Source organism: Carassius carassius, chromosome 19, assembly GCF_963082965.1.
Source record: "Carassius carassius chromosome 19, fCarCar2.1, whole genome shotgun sequence".
Lineage (NCBI taxonomy): Eukaryota > Metazoa > Chordata > Actinopteri > Cypriniformes > Cyprinidae > Carassius > Carassius carassius.
Genome location: NC_081773.1, coordinates 19775061 through 19794213, shown reverse-complemented (window position 1 = coordinate 19794213; position 19153 = coordinate 19775061). Strand labels below are relative to the sequence as shown.

General features: G+C 37.4%; 1 protein-coding gene across 2 annotated transcripts in view; it reads right to left on the bottom strand.

The window, feature by feature from the left end:
• Positions 1 to 6870: 6870 nt before the first annotated feature.
• Positions 6871 to 19153, bottom strand: part of LOC132095320 (inactive phospholipase C-like protein 1) — a 74722-nt gene continuing 62439 nt past the window's right edge. For both annotated transcript variants that reach the window (XM_059500182.1, XM_059500183.1), the window contains exons 4-8: positions 18503 to 18865; positions 13633 to 13836; positions 12288 to 12363; positions 10613 to 10722; positions 6871 to 9680 (exon numbers count right to left, since the gene is read on the bottom strand). In XM_059500182.1, coding sequence (XP_059356165.1) covers positions 9513 to 9680; positions 10613 to 10722; positions 12288 to 12363; positions 13633 to 13836; positions 18503 to 18865 — 921 coding nt within the window. In that variant the 3' untranslated portion in view covers positions 6871 to 9512. The remainder of the gene's footprint in view (positions 9681 to 10612; positions 10723 to 12287; positions 12364 to 13632; positions 13837 to 18502; positions 18866 to 19153) is intronic.

Below are 19153 nucleotides of genomic sequence, written 5' to 3'. Positions count from 1 at the left end.
ACATAAATTAAGAACCATAAAAGTTTGTACCATAAAATTATCCTGGAATAATCAATGAGTAACATTTCTTCAGTAACTCTTGAGGAGACATATGTAAAGGAAGCTAAGTAGGATTACTTAAGACTCCATTTGTTCTTCCTTTAATATAGTTTCTGTCTGAGAGAAACAGTCGAGGAAAACAATTCTTTCCTATGCGAGTTCTCGGAAATGATTTACACACAATCTGTAATGAATATGCAGTTGCCAATTTAAAGATTGTGAAACATGCCGAGATGAAAACAGCTGAGAATTGTGCAGTTTTCCAGTTTTTTTTTTTAAAGCACTAGTTTGTCCTCCCATTTTTGAAATCACTTTCATTTTACCTTAAGAACGCATAAGAGAGCCTCTTTTCATAATTTTTTCTCCCTCTCTCAGTCTTTGTAAGGTGAAATGGAGACATGGAGCTAAAAGCTTCAGAAGGAGAGTGATCTACTAAACAATTCAACACAGTGCAGGCGCAGCAGGCGGCCTCTGTCATTCACTCCACTGTGCCTGTGTATGTGTTTCAAATGCCTCTGTACAAATCAATAAATAGGCCTTTAAAAAGTAATAATCAGAAAATTACGTCTATTTATATAAATATACAGAATTAAACTAAAACATTTTTCCTGACCCAGTGTTGAATTTTGTCACACTTCTCAAAAAAAAAAGAGAAAAAAAAAAAGTTACATTAACTGTAACTGCAGTTGTATGAAGGACTATATGTAGAAATATTTACATCACTATGGCTATGTTCAGTAGTATACTAGCATACCAGTATTTTATACAGTATTTAAACAGTATTTTATTTTATACCAGTATTTGGCCATTCAGTTTCCTTATGATAAATAAACCAGAAGTAATAATGATTTTTTTTTAATTATAAATTTAGAACATTTTTTTTTTACAAATGAGTCATTTTTTAAATTACACATTTTAAATTATAGATGGTGAATTTAAATGTTAAATAATTATACATTTATTACTCTTTAGCGACTCTGTAAAATAACTTTTATTTATACAAATGCTGATTAAAAAAATACTAAATGGCCTCATTTTTTGTCAAAAATGTCTGTCTGCATTGTAGAAACATGTCAAAGTGCTCATACCTACATAAATATCTGCGGTTCTACTGCATTGTACAGAGAAATGCCATAGCAATGTAGTAAGCCCTGCCAATTAGCCAAACCTCTTCATGCATCTCTCAAAACGTCCTGTGTTTAGAATGAAAAGCGCTGGCTGGCCCCTCTCCAACGTATTCACTGACTGTTCAGATACAACATCATGTACACATAAACATTCATATTTCCCCCCGAACACATACACACACACACACACACATAAACACAGTATGGCAGTTATATTTGGGTGCTTCACATTGTCCAGACGGCACACTGTCAGAGAGTGAAATGAATGGCTGTTTATATTAGAGCCTTGGTTTAATGAATTAACCAGCTGCCTGGCCGTGTCAAACCAGGGGCTCATACAGAACAGACACCCTGCATCGAGCCCCTTTACCTCTCCTTGCTCTCCCTGCAGACAGTAGCGCACCGTGATTGCGTCCTCAGGGACCGGCAAAACAAGATGCCCAACGCCCTTCGAGGATTTGCGTTCATTTAGAAGAAGGCATCTGGCAAAGTGTCGACCCACTCTTAGCCCCATAACTACCACAGTTTTCTGACTCTCCCTCTTTCTGTTTGCCTGTGCGTGTGCCTCCATTTTTCAGAAACTGGCACAATGTTTAAACAAATGTATACAAGCAGTGGGAGTCCCAAGACAGGCTCTGTTATTTGCACTAATTTTAAGGTGTTCTCCATTGCCCACCCTCTTCCTCTCTCCTCTCGCCTTCTTTCTTGGTGGACTTTGCCACACTAATGTGATCTCTACCCCTTCCTTCAGTAACTCACTTGGCTTCTCTCCATAAAAATCTATGATAAAATACCCTGGTTGGGGTGTGTGTGCGCAGTGGATGTTGTGGATGTGACAGACGGCCATAGGGAGCAGAACTTCACCCATTGCCTGAAGACAGACAGGAGCAAACAGATGGAGAGAGAAGGGAAGGGACTCACCGGAATGGAGAGATGTTTCAGAGTGAAGTTTTTATTTTTTAAGCAGTTGCATAAACTTTGGAAAACATTTAGGTCACTCTTTAGTCTAGATTTTACATTCTCTGAAGAAAATGTGAGTGGCGCTGGGATATTCACAACTCACCTCCATGATGCCAGTCTAGGTTGATACGGCTTTGCAAGGTGGTTGTTAGTTCATCCAAGTCAAAAAACAGTCTGCTATTTTAATTTTTCTATATGGCTCATATCACTCCTGTAATGCAAGAACATACACAAAAAGTTTTATCTGAAAAAAAAAAATAATAATCTAAAGTGCTCAGAATCTGTAGAATTCAAACATTTTAGTGAAGCATCCATGTTTTTTTCTCTAGCATCAACACACTTGTGTACCAAATGCATCTCCAGCATTTACGCTCTCCAGCGTCTCGAGCATTTATCTAAATGACCGATAATAGCCAGTTACTACATTTAAATCTCTCTGTTCAGTCTCCTTTGTTTTTCTGTTCAGTTTCTCTCTATATTCCTGCCCTTTCTTTCCGCCTCTGCAGACTCCTGCAGGGCCTGGTTTCCTCAGTCCCGTTGGGCTTTGTGTGGTCCAGGCTAGCATGTGTGTGTGTTTGGGAGGGGGCTGAGATTGCTGTAATTACCCAGTCATACCTGTTCATTAAGCGCACAGTTGGACCCTCGCTCATAAGCATTTAGAAACCAATTGAAGCAACGCGGGCCATTAACAACTCCTGCACTATAAGAGACAGAAAGCGGGGAAGAAAGAACGAAGAGGAGTCACCATAATGATGAAAGATAAATGGCAGAAAGACATTGTGTGCTAATCACACAGGCCTCTTCTTTATCCCAGCAAGTGATGCTCAGATGCAAAAGAGAGAGAGAGAGAAAAGATGGTACTACACAGAGGAAAGAAAGGATAAGGCAAAGTATAGAGAAAAGGAGAGTTAAGAAACAATATGAGAACAATGGTGAGAAGAGAAGAGAAGAGAAGAGAAGAGAAGAGAAGAGAAGAGAAGAGAAGAGAAGAGAAGAGAAGAGTCAGAAACAACGACAGAGTAACTGAGACTCATGAGAAGTAACAGAAGTGAAGGGCCAGAAGAGAAGAAAGGGTAAATGACTTTGACAGAAGGATAATGAATCATGAGGATGAAAGCTGAAGTGTGTGAATAAGAGTGATTATGATACAATGGCTCTCGGTGTGTCGTCTGATTGCACAGGTATCCTCTCATCAGTGGGGGGTGGTGCTCAGTCCACGAGGCTCACTCTCACACATGCAGTATGATACTGAGAGACAATTACACATACCAAACAGCTCGACTCTGCCTTTTGCTTAAACAATAGGCAATGATTTCAGACCATCAGGCATCATCTTTCTGCTTCAAAAGCTGAAGGAGGAAATTTAGCTATTTAAATCTGACTGCTGTTTTATAGAGGCCAAAGCTTGACCCATCAGTCTGCTCTCAACTTCATATAAAGTCATACAGAATGTTGCTAGATGCCTGTTAGGACTAAATTTGCCATATATTACATTATTTCTTATATTTTTTTCATAATATATAATGTTTGAAATATATAGATATATTTTTTTGTATAGTGTAAAGGCAGTGTCATTTAATAAAAAAAATAAACATCTAATAAAGGGGTAAAATTCTGTCATTACTCACCCTCATGTTGTTCCAAACCTTTACAACTTCTGTGAATCACAAAATAAGAAATTCTGAAGCTTTCAAGCTTATAGATGCATGGAAAAAGCTCAAACTAGCCATATGAATTGTAACCCATTTTGCAAGTTTTCTAAACACATACCGTACATTATGGATGCTGAAAATGAAATGGATCCTGATGTAGGCCTTCACTTATTCAGGGCATGGCAATGTCCGATTTTTTGAAGAAAACAAAATCATTCTTTTGAGACAAATCTTTTCAATGATTCAGGTCACTTGTTTAACAAAACTGGTCTGAAAGTAAAATAAAATAAAATAAATATAATATAATATACATTTTGCATGTTGATCCTGATCCCTGGTTAATTTCTGAGGTTCTAATTAAGATTCTGTCACACCCAGATCGCAATGTGTTTGAAAGTCCAGGACATTTCCAAAAGTCCAAACCTGAAACACATCATGAAGTGAAGTCAAGAGTGCATTCTTACATTCAATACAGTCATACTTGACACAGCTTAAAAGCATATTGAAAGAACAGTTTATATGGAGTAAAGCTAGGCAGCTAATAATGTGCTGTAGCTCAGAGAAGAAGCGCAACATGCTTGGAAGCGAACTTTACATTGACAAACTTTTCAATCACGCCTCATCAGTCCTCCTGTGCCATCTTTAATACAGCTCAGATAATGGTTCTGGTAATTGGTCACAGCGCGCTAGATTGGGAGGAAACATGCCGCGCTATTGTGCCCATCCCCTTTGTTGTGGTTAAAAAGAGGGGAAAAATAAGATGCAATTTAGACACTTTTAAGAGGTGATCATTTCTCGCGCTTTTTTCCCTCTTCTCCACATAAATCATAGTGAAATTGCTGCCTCAGGAAGACTGTAATTAAACTCAAAGTGGCTCTCCTCTGAGGCGCACGCCAGGCTAAAATTAACAGGGCTCTATTAGTGTTGGGAAGCACAGCGTCATCGTTGGTGAGCGCCTTTGGCAAAAGAAACGTCCTCGCGAAGTGACTTGCTGCGAGAATCCTGACAAAAACACGAAGAGCTCCAGCTGCTAATGGCTAGCTGTTTTAACACTAGCTGTGTCAAGAATTTGATTGCTCTCACCGCTGTTAAGTAAAAGTCACGCCGAGGAAATCAAATTATTCTTAAACTTTTATCGAGGTCTAAATGAACTGTGCCGCTTAAGATACGTACTGTACATCAATACAAACAAATCTAAACCCCTCAAAAATAGTTCTGAGACATCATAAAACACAAATAACTTCTCTGAAGACCTAAGGTTTATGGCAAACATCTAAAATGTATGTTTAGAAAAAAACAAATTGACCACGCTGTGGCCATTATAGAGCGTCGGACTGTCTTAAAAAGTGTTTTAAAAGTGAAAAATGTCTTCGTAGCTGCACTCTGACTCTCGTGAGAAAGCAGGCAGATGTTCGCTGCATTAGAGGCCGTCAGCCTGTCATTTCACCTGTCCGCTTGGCACAATGTCAAATCTTACATCTGCTCCTGTGGGGCGCGTGTCTATAAAACCCAGTGCCATGTGCAATGGGCAGACGACTCCACACAGCCATGCTTCGGGTCACAATCAGAGCACTCAAAGTTAGATTTTTTTTTCTTTTCTTTTTTTTTTTCAGCGACAACTTGAAAAAAATCTATATACGTTTTTAATTGTGACAAAGACAAATATAAATAAAACATCACTGATTGGATAAACTCGAGAAAAACATTAACGAAAAATAAATTAACAACAATAATAAAATGAATATTTTATGAATATATTTGACTCAATTTTGAATTTGTTTTCTGCCTTTTCAAATAAGTAGACTACTAGAGAACTGTGTGGATATTCATTTCTCACTTTAATTCTATGTCACTGTCTCCACCAAGAGGTATTTTTGCTAACAACAGGATACAGTTGGTCATATAGACCAAAAGGTGTTTCCCTGTTGATAGCAGCAAACCTATATGAGAAAGAATATATTGATGATGATGGGGAAATACTAAAGTAGTGAAAAAAGTAAAAAAAAAAAAAGCACTGCATTAAGGCAAAACTAGACTGTATCTGTTCATCAGTTTACTTTAATCTTCGTTCATGCATCATAACTCCAAAGGTAAAGTTTATGTGTCCATATATCACTGTTAAAATTATCCATCCAATACCTGAGAAAAAGTATGGAAAAAAAGAAATATGTAAAATGTGTTTTTACTTAAAAAGCTTTAATTCTTACTTTTTTACTGATTAACTGATTAGTTTTAGAGGTGGTTTGTGAGAATGACTCTGAAACCAAAATCCTGAAAGTCATAACATCACATTCAGAAGCAGCTGATTCTATAGTTTTTTTTACATTAGTTACTTAAAGTAACATAAACATATTCACACTACTCGAAGTAGTCGAATTGGACATGCATGTTACCAGTTAGTAGAAAGCATAAGGCCTTAGGTCAACTTGCATGTTGCAGTGACAAATGAGAAATCTGAATTCAGTTAGACTTTACATTGAAATGGATTTCATTAGATACACACATAAATTTGTGAAATAAAATTTTAATTGGCTTGTTTGTTCAGAATGACAGACAAAAAAAGAACATATTTAAGCCACGAAGATCTAAGAAAATGTATAATTTGATCTTGGGAGATCAAAATTAAATCACAATAAGTAAAAATAATGATATTTTTGTTTCTTGAAAATGTTATTATGTGCAAGTTTTGAAATTTGAGTTAAGTGCTTTAGTACATTAATAAAGCACTTCAAATACTTTCAATTCTTGATTAGATGCTATAATGCAGTTAAGTCAAAATAAGTTTCAGGTAAACAAGAAATATTTGAATAAATAATTAGAATAGGCTTGACAGGCATGAGATAACTTCTGTAGTAGCAACTGGCCTGCAATTAACCTGATTTTAAAGACTGGAAACAACTCCACCTGCTGGTTACTTGGAATATTTTCCCATGATCGTTATTGATAGCTACTGTTTCCCCACAAAATAATGTTAAGTAGATTGGACAAGTGTCCTATTAACCAACATATCCAAACACATGTCATTAAATGGCTAAAGTGCTCAAGCAGTATTGATAGGACACAACCGTTACGGTTAACAGAAGACACAGCAGTCAGTAAAAGATAGCTTTATTTAGTCTGGGGCACATCTGTGTTACATCAACTTGTTAATGTTATAAAATACAAAGCATCATTTCAAAATAAAAGCAACATAGCTTTGAAGTTTACTTTGTTTAACGCACGCTTGTCACCTTTAATAAATACTCTCCATTTATACAAGGACAACGACTGCTAACAAAAATGCAACAAAAAAATATTTTAAAGAATATATTTGATTTTTAAGAGTCAGAGGAAAGGGAGACACAACAAATGCACAGTTACCACACATTGGGGGGAAAAGCAGAAACAACAAATTAGGACAGCTGGATTAATGCTCCTCACTAAACTAGTCATTATGTTTAACGTCAAACAGTAGAGTAATATTGCACTGTCTGAGATGTTGACCACTACCTAATACTGCAGGAATCAAAATGGATTGCTCGGTTTAGTTTAAAGTGCACCTCAATGGGGTTCATTTTGCTCGTCATCGACACATTGTATTTGTATCCGTTTCCTCATAAAAGTAATTGTACCCATCTAAAGTGAGACAACTAACTTCACATATCTGATTGGTCTCAAGAGCCATCGTAACTGGAACAGAAAGCTAATACTGTGAATGGGTATTCATTATTTAGATTTTGGCCCCTATACAGGTACACAGATCTACAGGTTACAGGTCCAGGGGCCAGAGGAACAAGGGTTACGCGTTACAAACGCATGGATGGATTACAAATGGGACAATTAAATATATTATATCTACAATTCTCTTATATAATTAACAAAACATTTATGTTCACTCTTTAGCAAACAATTTGTTTTTAAGGAACACTTTAGGAATCAGTACACATTCAGGTCAGACGTGAATACACACAAAGACTCGTCACACTACAGGCATGAATTGCTCGCCCTTCAGTCAAAAACAGAAAATAGGAAAAGAACAATGGCACAGACAAAGGAGGAGAAAAGTAAATACATAAAAAGCATTAAGGAACAGTACAAAGTAGAGTAAAAGTGTTGAAAAGGAGAGTAAAAGACACAAAACAGGACGTTTGCTCATGTGGAAATGTTATGCCTTTTCTCATCCCATTCATTATCGATATCGTCATATTTCACTGTTGTGAACATGTTCACTGGGTCTTAAAAAATAAAATGTCTGACATCAACCAACAGTAAGGGTTTCCTTTAAAAACAACTGCTCAAATCAATCAGGCATCAGACTGGTCACATTCTCACACACATTTACATTAGCACCGCTCTCGCACAGGTACGTTCACATACACACACACAACGTATCAACACTTCTACTTGTCTACAATAAGAAAAATAATATATATATAGTTTTCCAATCTCACAGATCTAATTTCTGTTACTCTGTTAAAATGAAAAGAAAAGGTGCAAACTTCACAAACTAGTCTGTTGTAAGTTTCTTTGACGGCAGTAGACAAAACACTGCCAATGTTTTCCTTGTCTATTACAACACGGTCAAATGTTACACAATGAACTTGTAAAATAGTTTATACTTTAGATTTTTATCTACTTAAGTCCTCTCAGTGCTTAAAGCTGTTTATAATCTTTAGTTATTTTTTTAATCAAACAACGGCAGCAATTCTTGCCATGTTTAGTAGCATTTTTGTATTTGTTATAACAAAAAAAGCGACGATGACCATGCCAGCAGACTCATTGGAAGCCTTCATCCAATCAAGCCGAGGAATGTGTGTTAGAAATAAAGTCACTTTTCAACCAAACTGTAGTTCATTATTTTGTAACATTGTTCCAATCCCAGGTGCTGAACTCCATACACGTTACATGGATATGTGGTGTAATCAGTACTTGTCGTCCCATTGAGTAACCGGCTCAGTTAACACCGTTAGGGAGCACTATGCAGTATTTTAACAAAGCCTTCTTGAGCTCATTCTGCATTGTTAATGATCTGAAGACGATCTGTGTCACTGGAAGATGAGGATATGGTTGCCTTCAACAGAGAGGCACCAGTTATATACCCTACACTTTGGACTGGATAGGGCTTGGGGGCAGAAATGGTGCTGTCCTGCTCTTGGGCATCAACTGTCAATCCATTTGAGTGATAGCACAGATGAAGATACAGCCCTGAAGATGATGCAGACTTATGTCAGACCTTCTAAAAGCATTTCTGAGATGTGCTAACCTGAGTAAACAAACCTCACGCTTTGGTGGTCTTGTCATGAACAAGGGGAAAGACTAATGAGTCTTCTGTATTCAACATTAGTTGCCGTTTTAGATCTATAATTAGTTGGGGTTTTTTCTGCTCGAAATAACATTTCTAGTCTGTGAACTGCAAGGAGTTCAACACTAAAGTCCTCTTAAATATTGCGGGGACGTTTTTCAAGCCAGCGAAATCTACATTGTTGACATCAGTCATTTAATATCGCTGAGGAATTCATTTGAATTTCTTTTACGTCCTTCATTCAGTGTGTCTTGATAAGAACATTCCTTAATTTGTCCTCAAATAACATCTGGTCAATGCTGAGCTAGAACAAACAACCATTTCAATAAAGGACAAATGTCCTGACTAGCATCTGTCCATCTGAGACACTCTGTCTTTCTGTCTGTTCAACAATCATCCATTCATTCAACTATGAATAAATGCTCTCTCAATGCCTATGCGTGTCCCTGGAGCTCAGATGTGACCATTGCCATGGTTACTGCCACGTCTGGAGGACAGACCGTGAGGGGTGTAGTGACCGTCAGAGTTCAAGATCAGGCCGGACGCCTCACAGGCCAAAGCCAGCTGCCTCAACGAATCCAAAGCATCTAGCTTAGCACCGCGCAGGAGGTCACACTGACCCTAAAAAGAGAGACACATGAATTAAATAAACTGGGTTGGTTATGAAGTTCAGTTAGCATCAGTTAGCTACATACATCAGTTAGCTCTGGTGCATGAATTTGATTAGGTTCACAGTCTGTGCATTGGCAGTGGGATTTTTCAATGATTTTTTAAGCAGGTTAAATATTTACACCAGTAGGTGGCGACAAGTGGCTGTCTTTTTGAGTGAATCATTGAATCATTAAATCAATCAAACTGATTTATTTAAAACCACTGTTTCATGAGGATAATGTCAATTAACCACCCCATCTATTTCATAAATCTTATTTTCATTTTACTGCGAACAATTCATTTGTGTTTTGTCACTTGGATGTGCTTCACTGCAAAGAATTTCATATACAAGTCACAACAGCAAAAATTAGCCTGTTGGGAAATGACAATGAATAATAAATGATGTTTTAAACAAAACATTTATTTATTTATTTTTAGTGGACCTCAGTGGGAAAAACAAAATAATTAAAAATGTATGTCCTCTTTAAAGGACATGGAAGATTTATTGACCAAAGCTCTAAAAATACAGCGACTATTAATAATAGCCAAACAACAAGACTTTGAAGAGACTTGGTTTTACAGAGCTTTTATGGCAATGTCTCTTGTTTATAGTCCCAAGTGTGAGGTAAAAGCTGCTGCATAATCGTTTAACCCATAAGCTGTATAAACATCAAATGGAACTGAAACATGAATTTCCAATCAACTAAAACCTACTAGGACCTGCTCATTTCAAAAGTCCACTGCACACACGCTATATTTATAAGGTCAAACAACTAACGTTTGCAAGATAGAATTTCAAAACAACAGAAGCCTTTCTCCCTTTCGTCTAAAAGCAGAGTGAAAACATTATCCAAAAATTCAAGGCTATTTGAGAGAGGGAAAGAGAAGCTCACGCTATTTACCTTCAGCACAGTGATGTTCCAAGTGAAGCTTTCCAAAGCTTTACTTTGTTTACGGCCTTTTAGATTTTCCTTTTCTCCCAACCTGGGCAGGTCTTCATGAAACACCATTCCTAAGAGGACATATAACAAAACACATACATAACATGTATCATTTTAACTTGTTTTTTTTTCTCTGGCTTGAGATTTACAAAATGCCATTTATGGTGCAAACATGCTTCTGCAGGAACTGAGCTGCCAAATAATGGATGATATGTACTCATTCATCCTCTGGTTAGATAATATTGTGCTTCCCGTGATGAATCTTAGCATGGCCTCCGTAAGCTGCACTTTCATTCCTAATCTGCTGTGCCGTTTCACTCACTCGCTCTTATTTCATCAGTATACCCTCTTAAGGAAATAAGAACACAGTTTTTTGACCCAAGTGCCTCGGATATGTGTAACTGGGGGTAAAAAAAAAAATTGTGTGAGAGATAATGAGGCTACAAACAGACAGTGGTGATATTCTTATACTTGTAGAAAGCATTTAATGATCTTGTCATTTCCTTTCCTTAAGATTTGACAGTAGTAACTGTATAACTGCAGTATTTTGGTAGTTATCATAATTTAAAGTACTTCAACAACAGTCAAGCTACTCTTCTGAAAAAGTAGTTACTGTGGCTGTATTACAAGCTACTAAAAATATAGTAACAATATACAATTTTCAAATAAACTTTTATGAATTCTTACTATTACTATTATTACATAATTTTCATTCATTAATAGTTAATTGATAATTTTTAGCATAAAAACATTGAGGGGTTTAATTAATGTATCTCCATTATAGGGTGAAAGATCATATAGTATATAAACAGATTACAAAATTTTTAAAAACACCCACATTTAAAAAACTGGGTTGCAAACACTGTGAAAAAAGCACCATTTTCTACATTAAATATAAAAAGAAAGGCAGAATGCTCCATGCAATGACTGTGAATGATTTATTTAAATGGTGAATCATTTATTTACATGACACCACCAGAATGAAAAGAGTCGCGCACACACACACAAAAAAAAATGAATCAGACTTCCCAAAGCTACATTCTTTGAATATTGCGTCGACTAACTTGGTTATAAAGCTGCGCGTCCAGTAGAATTTCACATAACAGCGGTGTGGTTTGTCATGCTACAAAAAACAAATATGCTTTGGAGAAAAGTTTGTGGCTTGTTACTGGAAAAGCTACAAAAAAAGAGCCACTGCTTGTGGGATGAAAAGTGTGTGACATTTCAATGGACCCCCAGTGGTGGGGGACCCACTGCGATTTTGCCAAAGGGGGGCCCCACGAGATAAACAGTACCAGACCTGCTGTCACACTACTAGAAAATGTAATTAAGAGCATCACTAGTATAAGTACCTCATCAACACTGGATAATGTGTAGACTTACATAATTTCAAAACAACTCTGTGAAGGTATTTTCAGCACTTTTCAAGATAAAAGGCAGTGTTTCAAAGTGTTGATAGGGGACTGTGTGTGTGTTGTGGATAATAGGATCTACTCTGAATGCAAATTTGAAAAATCTATGAATTGTTTCAAGATTTTCACACATCCTCTGGGGCCTGACTGAAACATCATTCGGTGGAAAGAAAATACAAAGATGATTCATCCCCACTCATCTTCTCTCCCACACCTCTACTCACCTTCCTTCTGCACTTGTGCGATTTTCTCATGCACTCCATCTGCATTCTCTATTAGCTGTTTGCTGGCAGAGATCATCTGAAGAAGGATGCAGACAGGAAATATATTATGATCTGTTCATATATTTTCAAAGAAATTAATACTTCCATTCAGCAAAGACACACTCCATAGATCAAAAGAGACAGCAAAGACATTTACAATGTTACAAAAGATGCTTATTTCAAATATATGATGTTCTTTTGAATTTTCTATTCATCATAAAAATAAAAAAAAAGTGCTAGAATCTGGAAAAAATGCATTAGCAGTACAACAGGTTTCAACACTGATAATAATAAATGTTTCTTGAGCACCAAATCAGCATATTATAATGATTTCTGAAGAATCATTTGACTGGAGTAATGGCTGTTGAGAATTGTCTTTACAGGAATAAATTACATTTTAAAATATAAAAAGAAATAAGCCGTTATTTTAAAATGTAATGATACTTCATAACATTACTGCATTAAAACATAAATTAAGCCTTCTTTCAAAAACATGAAAACAATCAATCAATCTCCAAAGTATTCAACAATATTGTACACAAACACAAATTTTATGAGTATGCCTAAAAATGTGAACCCAAAGGACTAATTTCCTCAAAAAATAACCTTGCTGATCTCACGTCTCCCAAAAGAATGAGAAACTGCTCATAATTTTGCATGAAATACTTTATGACTCATCCAATTCATTCATTCATTAATTCATTCATTTCATAGGTCTATACTTTTACTCTATACAAACTACTGTCTCATTTCTGACATGACAAAAAAATTACTCCAACATTACACATCTGAGAACTCTATTATGAAATATGGAAATGAGATCTTTAAGCAATAAAATTCTGAGAAGACCCTTGCTGCCCTCTCTCACAGTGCAGATATTTATAAAATGCAGTCCTGCCAGTCAGTGCTGTCTGACTCCCCGGGTCTCAAACACACACCAGAACCCAGAGTCAACCCACAGGGAGAGACAGAGAATGAGGGAACTTATAAAAGGAGAGGAGGAAGATGGTGACTAAAGCCTGAAATGTCTTACTCACTCCGATGTGCTTGTTCTTACTCCCACACACACACACACACACACACACACACGTGGGATGGATAAAAAGACAAATGCCATTGTAATGGCAGGTAATGCAGGTAATAGCCTAACATTTACGAAATGGTTTTATCCGCACATTAGTGATGCCTGGGAAATCTAGCATAAGCATAAATTTGGCCTATTAAAATCTATGAAACGGAACCACAGACAGCCCAACAGAAAAACAAGTGGCAATGATGCATGACATTAAATTCGCCAGTCTCTTACCGTGTCATAACCATTTAGCAGTTTACGCGTGGCATCAGTCAAGTTTCCCACCGGGTCCAGGCAAGGGTAACCTTCCTTCAGAGTGAGTGTGGCACTTGGGGGCCCTTCTGGACTCTGCAGCCTCGTGGCTAAGCTCTGGATGCACTGCTTCAATGTGGCCATCGGGGGGAGCCCACACTGCTCTTTAAAAGCCACTGTGGCGCTCTAAAGAAAGAGAAAACATGAACACACAGGCACACACCTGGTTAACACAAATAGTTCAGCAAGTCCAAGAGACAGAGATAAAAGTCCATAACATGACAATAAGATAAGCACAAAAATGCCATGTTAATAAACAAAAACAAAAAAACATAAAATGTGCATAATTTTGGGCTTGAGTTAGCATGTTCTTGAGATGTCTCTTATGCTCTTATTTGATAAAAAACACAGTTAAACAATTACAATATTGCCAAATATTATTACAATCGTTTTTCAATTTATTTTTAAAATATAACTTATTCCCGTGATGGAAAAGCTGAATTTCCAGCAAACATCACTCCTATCTTCAGTGTCACACTATCCTTCTATTATGCTGATTTCATGCACAAGAAACATTTCTTAAGCAGCACTGCTTTCACCACTGATAATATTTCTGTGGAATACTTTTTTTCTTTTCTTTAAAAGACAAGAAAGTTTAAAAGAACAGCATTTGTTCGAAATAGAAATCTTTAATAACTTTATACAGTACATTATATATACACTTTTGATAAATTTTACATTGCCTTGCTAAATTAATTAATTTCTTATAATATTCTTAAAAAAAATGGACCCCAAACTTTTTAATAGCATAGTACAGAGTACTCTAAAAGTATACAATCACACCTGCAAGATCTTGTCAACAAAATTTAAAAAGCTAAAATAAATGGTGACATTTATGTTGTTTGACACTGACTTTATTATGTAAAGCTACTCTCGAGGCAGATCCAAAAAAAAATGACTTCTTTCCTTTATACAGACAGATAAACCTGTGCAATTTAACAGCTTTCTGGGTCTGCATGACAAAGGCCTCAGCTAATCATATTTAAGCTTTTTATCATACATTTCCCTTCATTACATTGTGGCAGATAGAGAGCCCGTTTCTATTTTCCATCTGACAGAATCACACACCCACAACCGTGATTAACAAAGCCATTTGGAGATGTACGTGTGTGTTAAGGGGGCTTCATGTGGGCGATTGGTCTGTATATCTGTGTTTATTTGTATGAGAAAAGTCCATAGGATATGCTGTGAATTAAGTGGACATGTGGCTCATATACAGGTCCTTCTCAAAAAATTTGCATATTGTGATAAAGTTCATTATTTTCCATAATGTAATGATACAAATTAAACTTTCATATATTTTAGATTCATTGCACATCAACTGAAATATTTCAGGTCTTTTATTGTTTTAATACTGATGATTATTTTTTGCATACAGCTCATGAAAACCCAAAATTCCTATCTCAAAAAATTAGCATATCATGAAAAGGTTCTCTAAATGAGCTATTAACCTAATCATCTGAATCAACTAATTAACTCTAAACACCTGTAAAAGATTCGTGAGGCTTTTAAAAACTCCCAGCCGGGTTCATTACTCAAAACCGCAATCATGGGTAAGAATGCCGACCTGACTGCTGTCCAGAAGGTCATCATTGACACCCTCAAGCAAGAGGGTAAGACACAGAAAGAAATTTCTGAACGAATAGGCTGTTCCCAGAGTGCTGTATCAAGGCACCTCAGTGGGAAGTCTGTGGGAAGGAAAAAGTGTGGCAAAAAACGCTGCACAACGAGAAGAGGTGACCGGACCCGGAGGAAGATGGTGGAGAAGGACCGATTCCAGACCTTGGGGGACCTGCGGAAGCAGTGGACTGAGTCTGGAGTAGAAACATCCAGAGCCACCGTGCACAGGCGTGTGCAGGAAATGGGCTACAGGTGCCGCATTCCCCAGGTCAAGCCACTTTGGGCTACAGAGAAGCAGCACTGGACTGTTGCTCAGTGGTCCAAAGTACTTTTTTCGGATGAAAGCAAATTTTTGCATGACATTCGGAAATCAAGGTGCCAGAGTCTGGAGGAAGACTGGGGAGAAGGAAATGCCAAAATGCCTGAAGTCCAGTGTCAAGTACCCACAGTCAGTGATGGTCTGGGGTGCCATGTCAGCTGCTGGTGTTGGTCCACTGTGTTTTATCAAGGGCAGGGTCAATGCAGCTAGTTATCAGGAGATTTTGGAGCACTTCATGCTTCCATCTGCTGAAAAGCTTTATGGAGATGAAGATTTCATTTTTCAGCACGACCTGGCACCTGCTCATAGTGCCAAAACCACTGGTAAATGGTTTACTGACCATGGTATTACTGTGCTCAATTGGCCTGCCAACTCTCCTGACCTGAACCCCATAGAGAATCTGTGGGATATTGTGAAGAGAAAGTTGAGATACACAAGACCCAACACTCTGGATGAGCTTAAGGCCGCTATCGAAGCATCCTGGGCCTCCATAACACCTCAGCTGTGCCACAGGCTGATTGCCTCCATGCCACGCCGCATTGAAGTAGTCATTTCTGCAAAAGGATTCCCGACCAAGTATTGAGTGCATAACTGAACATAATTATTTGAAGGTTGACTTTTTTTGTATTAAAAACACTTTTCTTTTATTGGTCAGATGAAATGTGCTATTTTTTTGAGATGGGAATTTTGGGTTTTCATGAGCTGTATGCCAAAATCATCAGTATTAAAACAATAAAAGACCTGAAATATTTCAGTTGGTGTGCAATGAATCTAAAATATATGAAAGTTTAATTTTTATCATTACATTTTGGAAAATAATGAACTTTATCACAATATGCTAATTTTTTGAGAAGGACCTGTATATCATACAGCAAAATAGGGGTCAGGGTGTACAGTGACCCCATTAAATAGACAATGAAAAGGTATGAAAAAATTTTTTAAACCAAGTGGCTTTTAATTCAAAAAACGATAAGAACACCATTCGGCTAAAATCATCAAACAAGTCTATTACCTGTGGAGTGTGTGGTAAAAGATTCATAATCATACTGAAAAAGGACCATTGGATCAGATAGATAACAGTAATTGCAAATATAAGATTCAAATAAGTAGTTTTTGGAGCTGCTGTCTGGTTGTGTGTTTATCACTGAGATCAGCAGCAGGTTTTGTGAACACAGTAATTTTGGATGTGGAGTAACTCCTCTTCCTAAACACACTGCGGTGGCAACTGATCCTGGCTCTGTCATCTGACCCCACAGATACTCTACCCTCCATCCCTCCTCCCCTTACCGTCACCCATGAATCATACCTTAACTACACAGATTCTAGGTCAGCAGAACTGTTGTGTTTTCACTTGGTTTAATTTTTAGGACTTAAAAAATGCAGATCAACACATTTGAGATGCTAGAAAAATGTGTGTTTACATCAGTTAAGTTAAACCCCAGAAATGACAAGTGAACTGAGGTTTGCTTTTACAATGGATAGCCATACTCCAGTGAGGAGGTGTCTGGTTTTTACATGTTCAGAACAGAGACTTGCAATTTCATGTCATCTGATTATTAAAAGTCAGTCAGTGACTCTGTATCAAATCATTGCAACAAGTAAAGTTGAATCTTCAGGCAAGAGGATTTAGTATGTGAAGCTAATTTGTGTACACTGCAAGCAAATATGTTCATATAATGTCTCACTTTAATATCTGTTTTCAGTGTCTGACATGCCCATGTTATTAGTGAGTGACACATTTACAAACAGCACCCATTATCTACACGAGCCACCGAACAGCACTATTTGCAGTGACAAAATCTACTTCTTTTTTCTGTTCACTATTTCCAAACCATTACTGACTGGGAGAGCCATCTAGATGGACCAATGTTTGCCTGACACTAATGTGGCCTCATCCAATCACAAAATACATCCATTTAAAATGAAATGCTTTAGTAAAAGGTGCACCCATTGAATATGATAGAAAGAATATAAAATATTTAGAAATACAATAAAATACTGAATTCTAAAATGTTTAGAAATTATTCCAATAAAATAAAAATACAAATTATTTACTATTTAGCTTTTAGATTATAGGTTTCTATGATGTGCACTGATAACTTTTAAAAACATATAAGGATGCTAGCCCCAAACACAGCCCGAAGCATAAAGAGATAAACCTTACATTTCTGACAGGAATGAAAACAAGGCTGTGACGGATAGAAGTGCAGTAATTCCAGCGGGCTGTACTGTTATTAAACAACATACCGATAGAGTTCAGCTGATGAAACAACTTTCTAAATAACTTTCAACAGAATATTAACTTCCTAAAACAGTTTTGAAAGTTGTGAGGACCTTTATACAGTGTGTGATATTGCAAAGACGGTAAGTCTATCCCTCACAGTGTTGTTTTGATCTGCGTTAAATTTAACAGTGTCTAAACTGATTAAGGTCTATAGCTCACCCCCCGAAATTTACTCAACCTCATGTCATTCCAAACCCATAAGACAACAATTAAGATAGTTTTTATGAAAAATGAGAAGTTTCTGTCTCTCCTCTGAAAGTACAGGCATGCAAGCCTAATCTGGATAGGTTCATTTTATGAAGCTATTGTATGTCTATACAAAACCTGAACCGCTTGAATCTTATTGATTCATTTTACAATGCCTTTATGACCTTTCTGGATGTTTGGATCAGTCTGTCACATGGAAAAAAGCATGCTGGCTGACCAGCACCAAACCACACTAATCTACATAAACCAACCTGAACCAGAATGGAAATTCCTACATGTGTAACCTGGTCTTGTCAGCAGGGTGTGGCTGCTAAGTAGAGAAGAAGTATAACTGTTGTCTGAACATGCACAACCTCCCTTACCAGTGCATCCTCTCGCAGGTCTGTAGCTTCTCGCAAGGGTCCACTGGCTGGGCGGAAAGTGTCATCCAGCACTTTGATTCCCGTGTTACGCAGAGTGACATACTCTCGTCCACGCCGTGCTCCTCTCCTGACGGACAGACCCCGTCTCTGGGCCTTTCCACCACCTCTGCGGTTAGTGATGGCGATGTGGACAAACAGGCTGGCATGGGGCAAAGGGTCTCCAGCGAGGCCCAGCAGGGGCACATTGCGGTATCCAGGCTGTAGACACTCAAAAGCAATGGTGTACTGGCCAATGAAGTCATCGCCTATATAATCATCATCCAGAACTACGAAACGCAGCAGCGCTAGTTCAGGCATGTTCACCTGAAAACAGAAAGCAGTGAATGTAATTTATGGCCTCTTCAGGTGTGCAACATTATACAGATGCAGCTGTAAGGAGAATTACATATCTAGGGTGTGTAAACAGACACTTAACACATGAGCAGACGTTCGGAAATATGAAGCATACTAAATTTAGTGCAGACCACCAAGCCAAACGTGCCACTATAACACTGCAGAATATGGTGGTTAAAAGATCATTTGCATAAAGTGCATTCCCACAGTCTCATCTATTTAAATATGGAAATGTTTAGCATATCACCTGGTCATGTG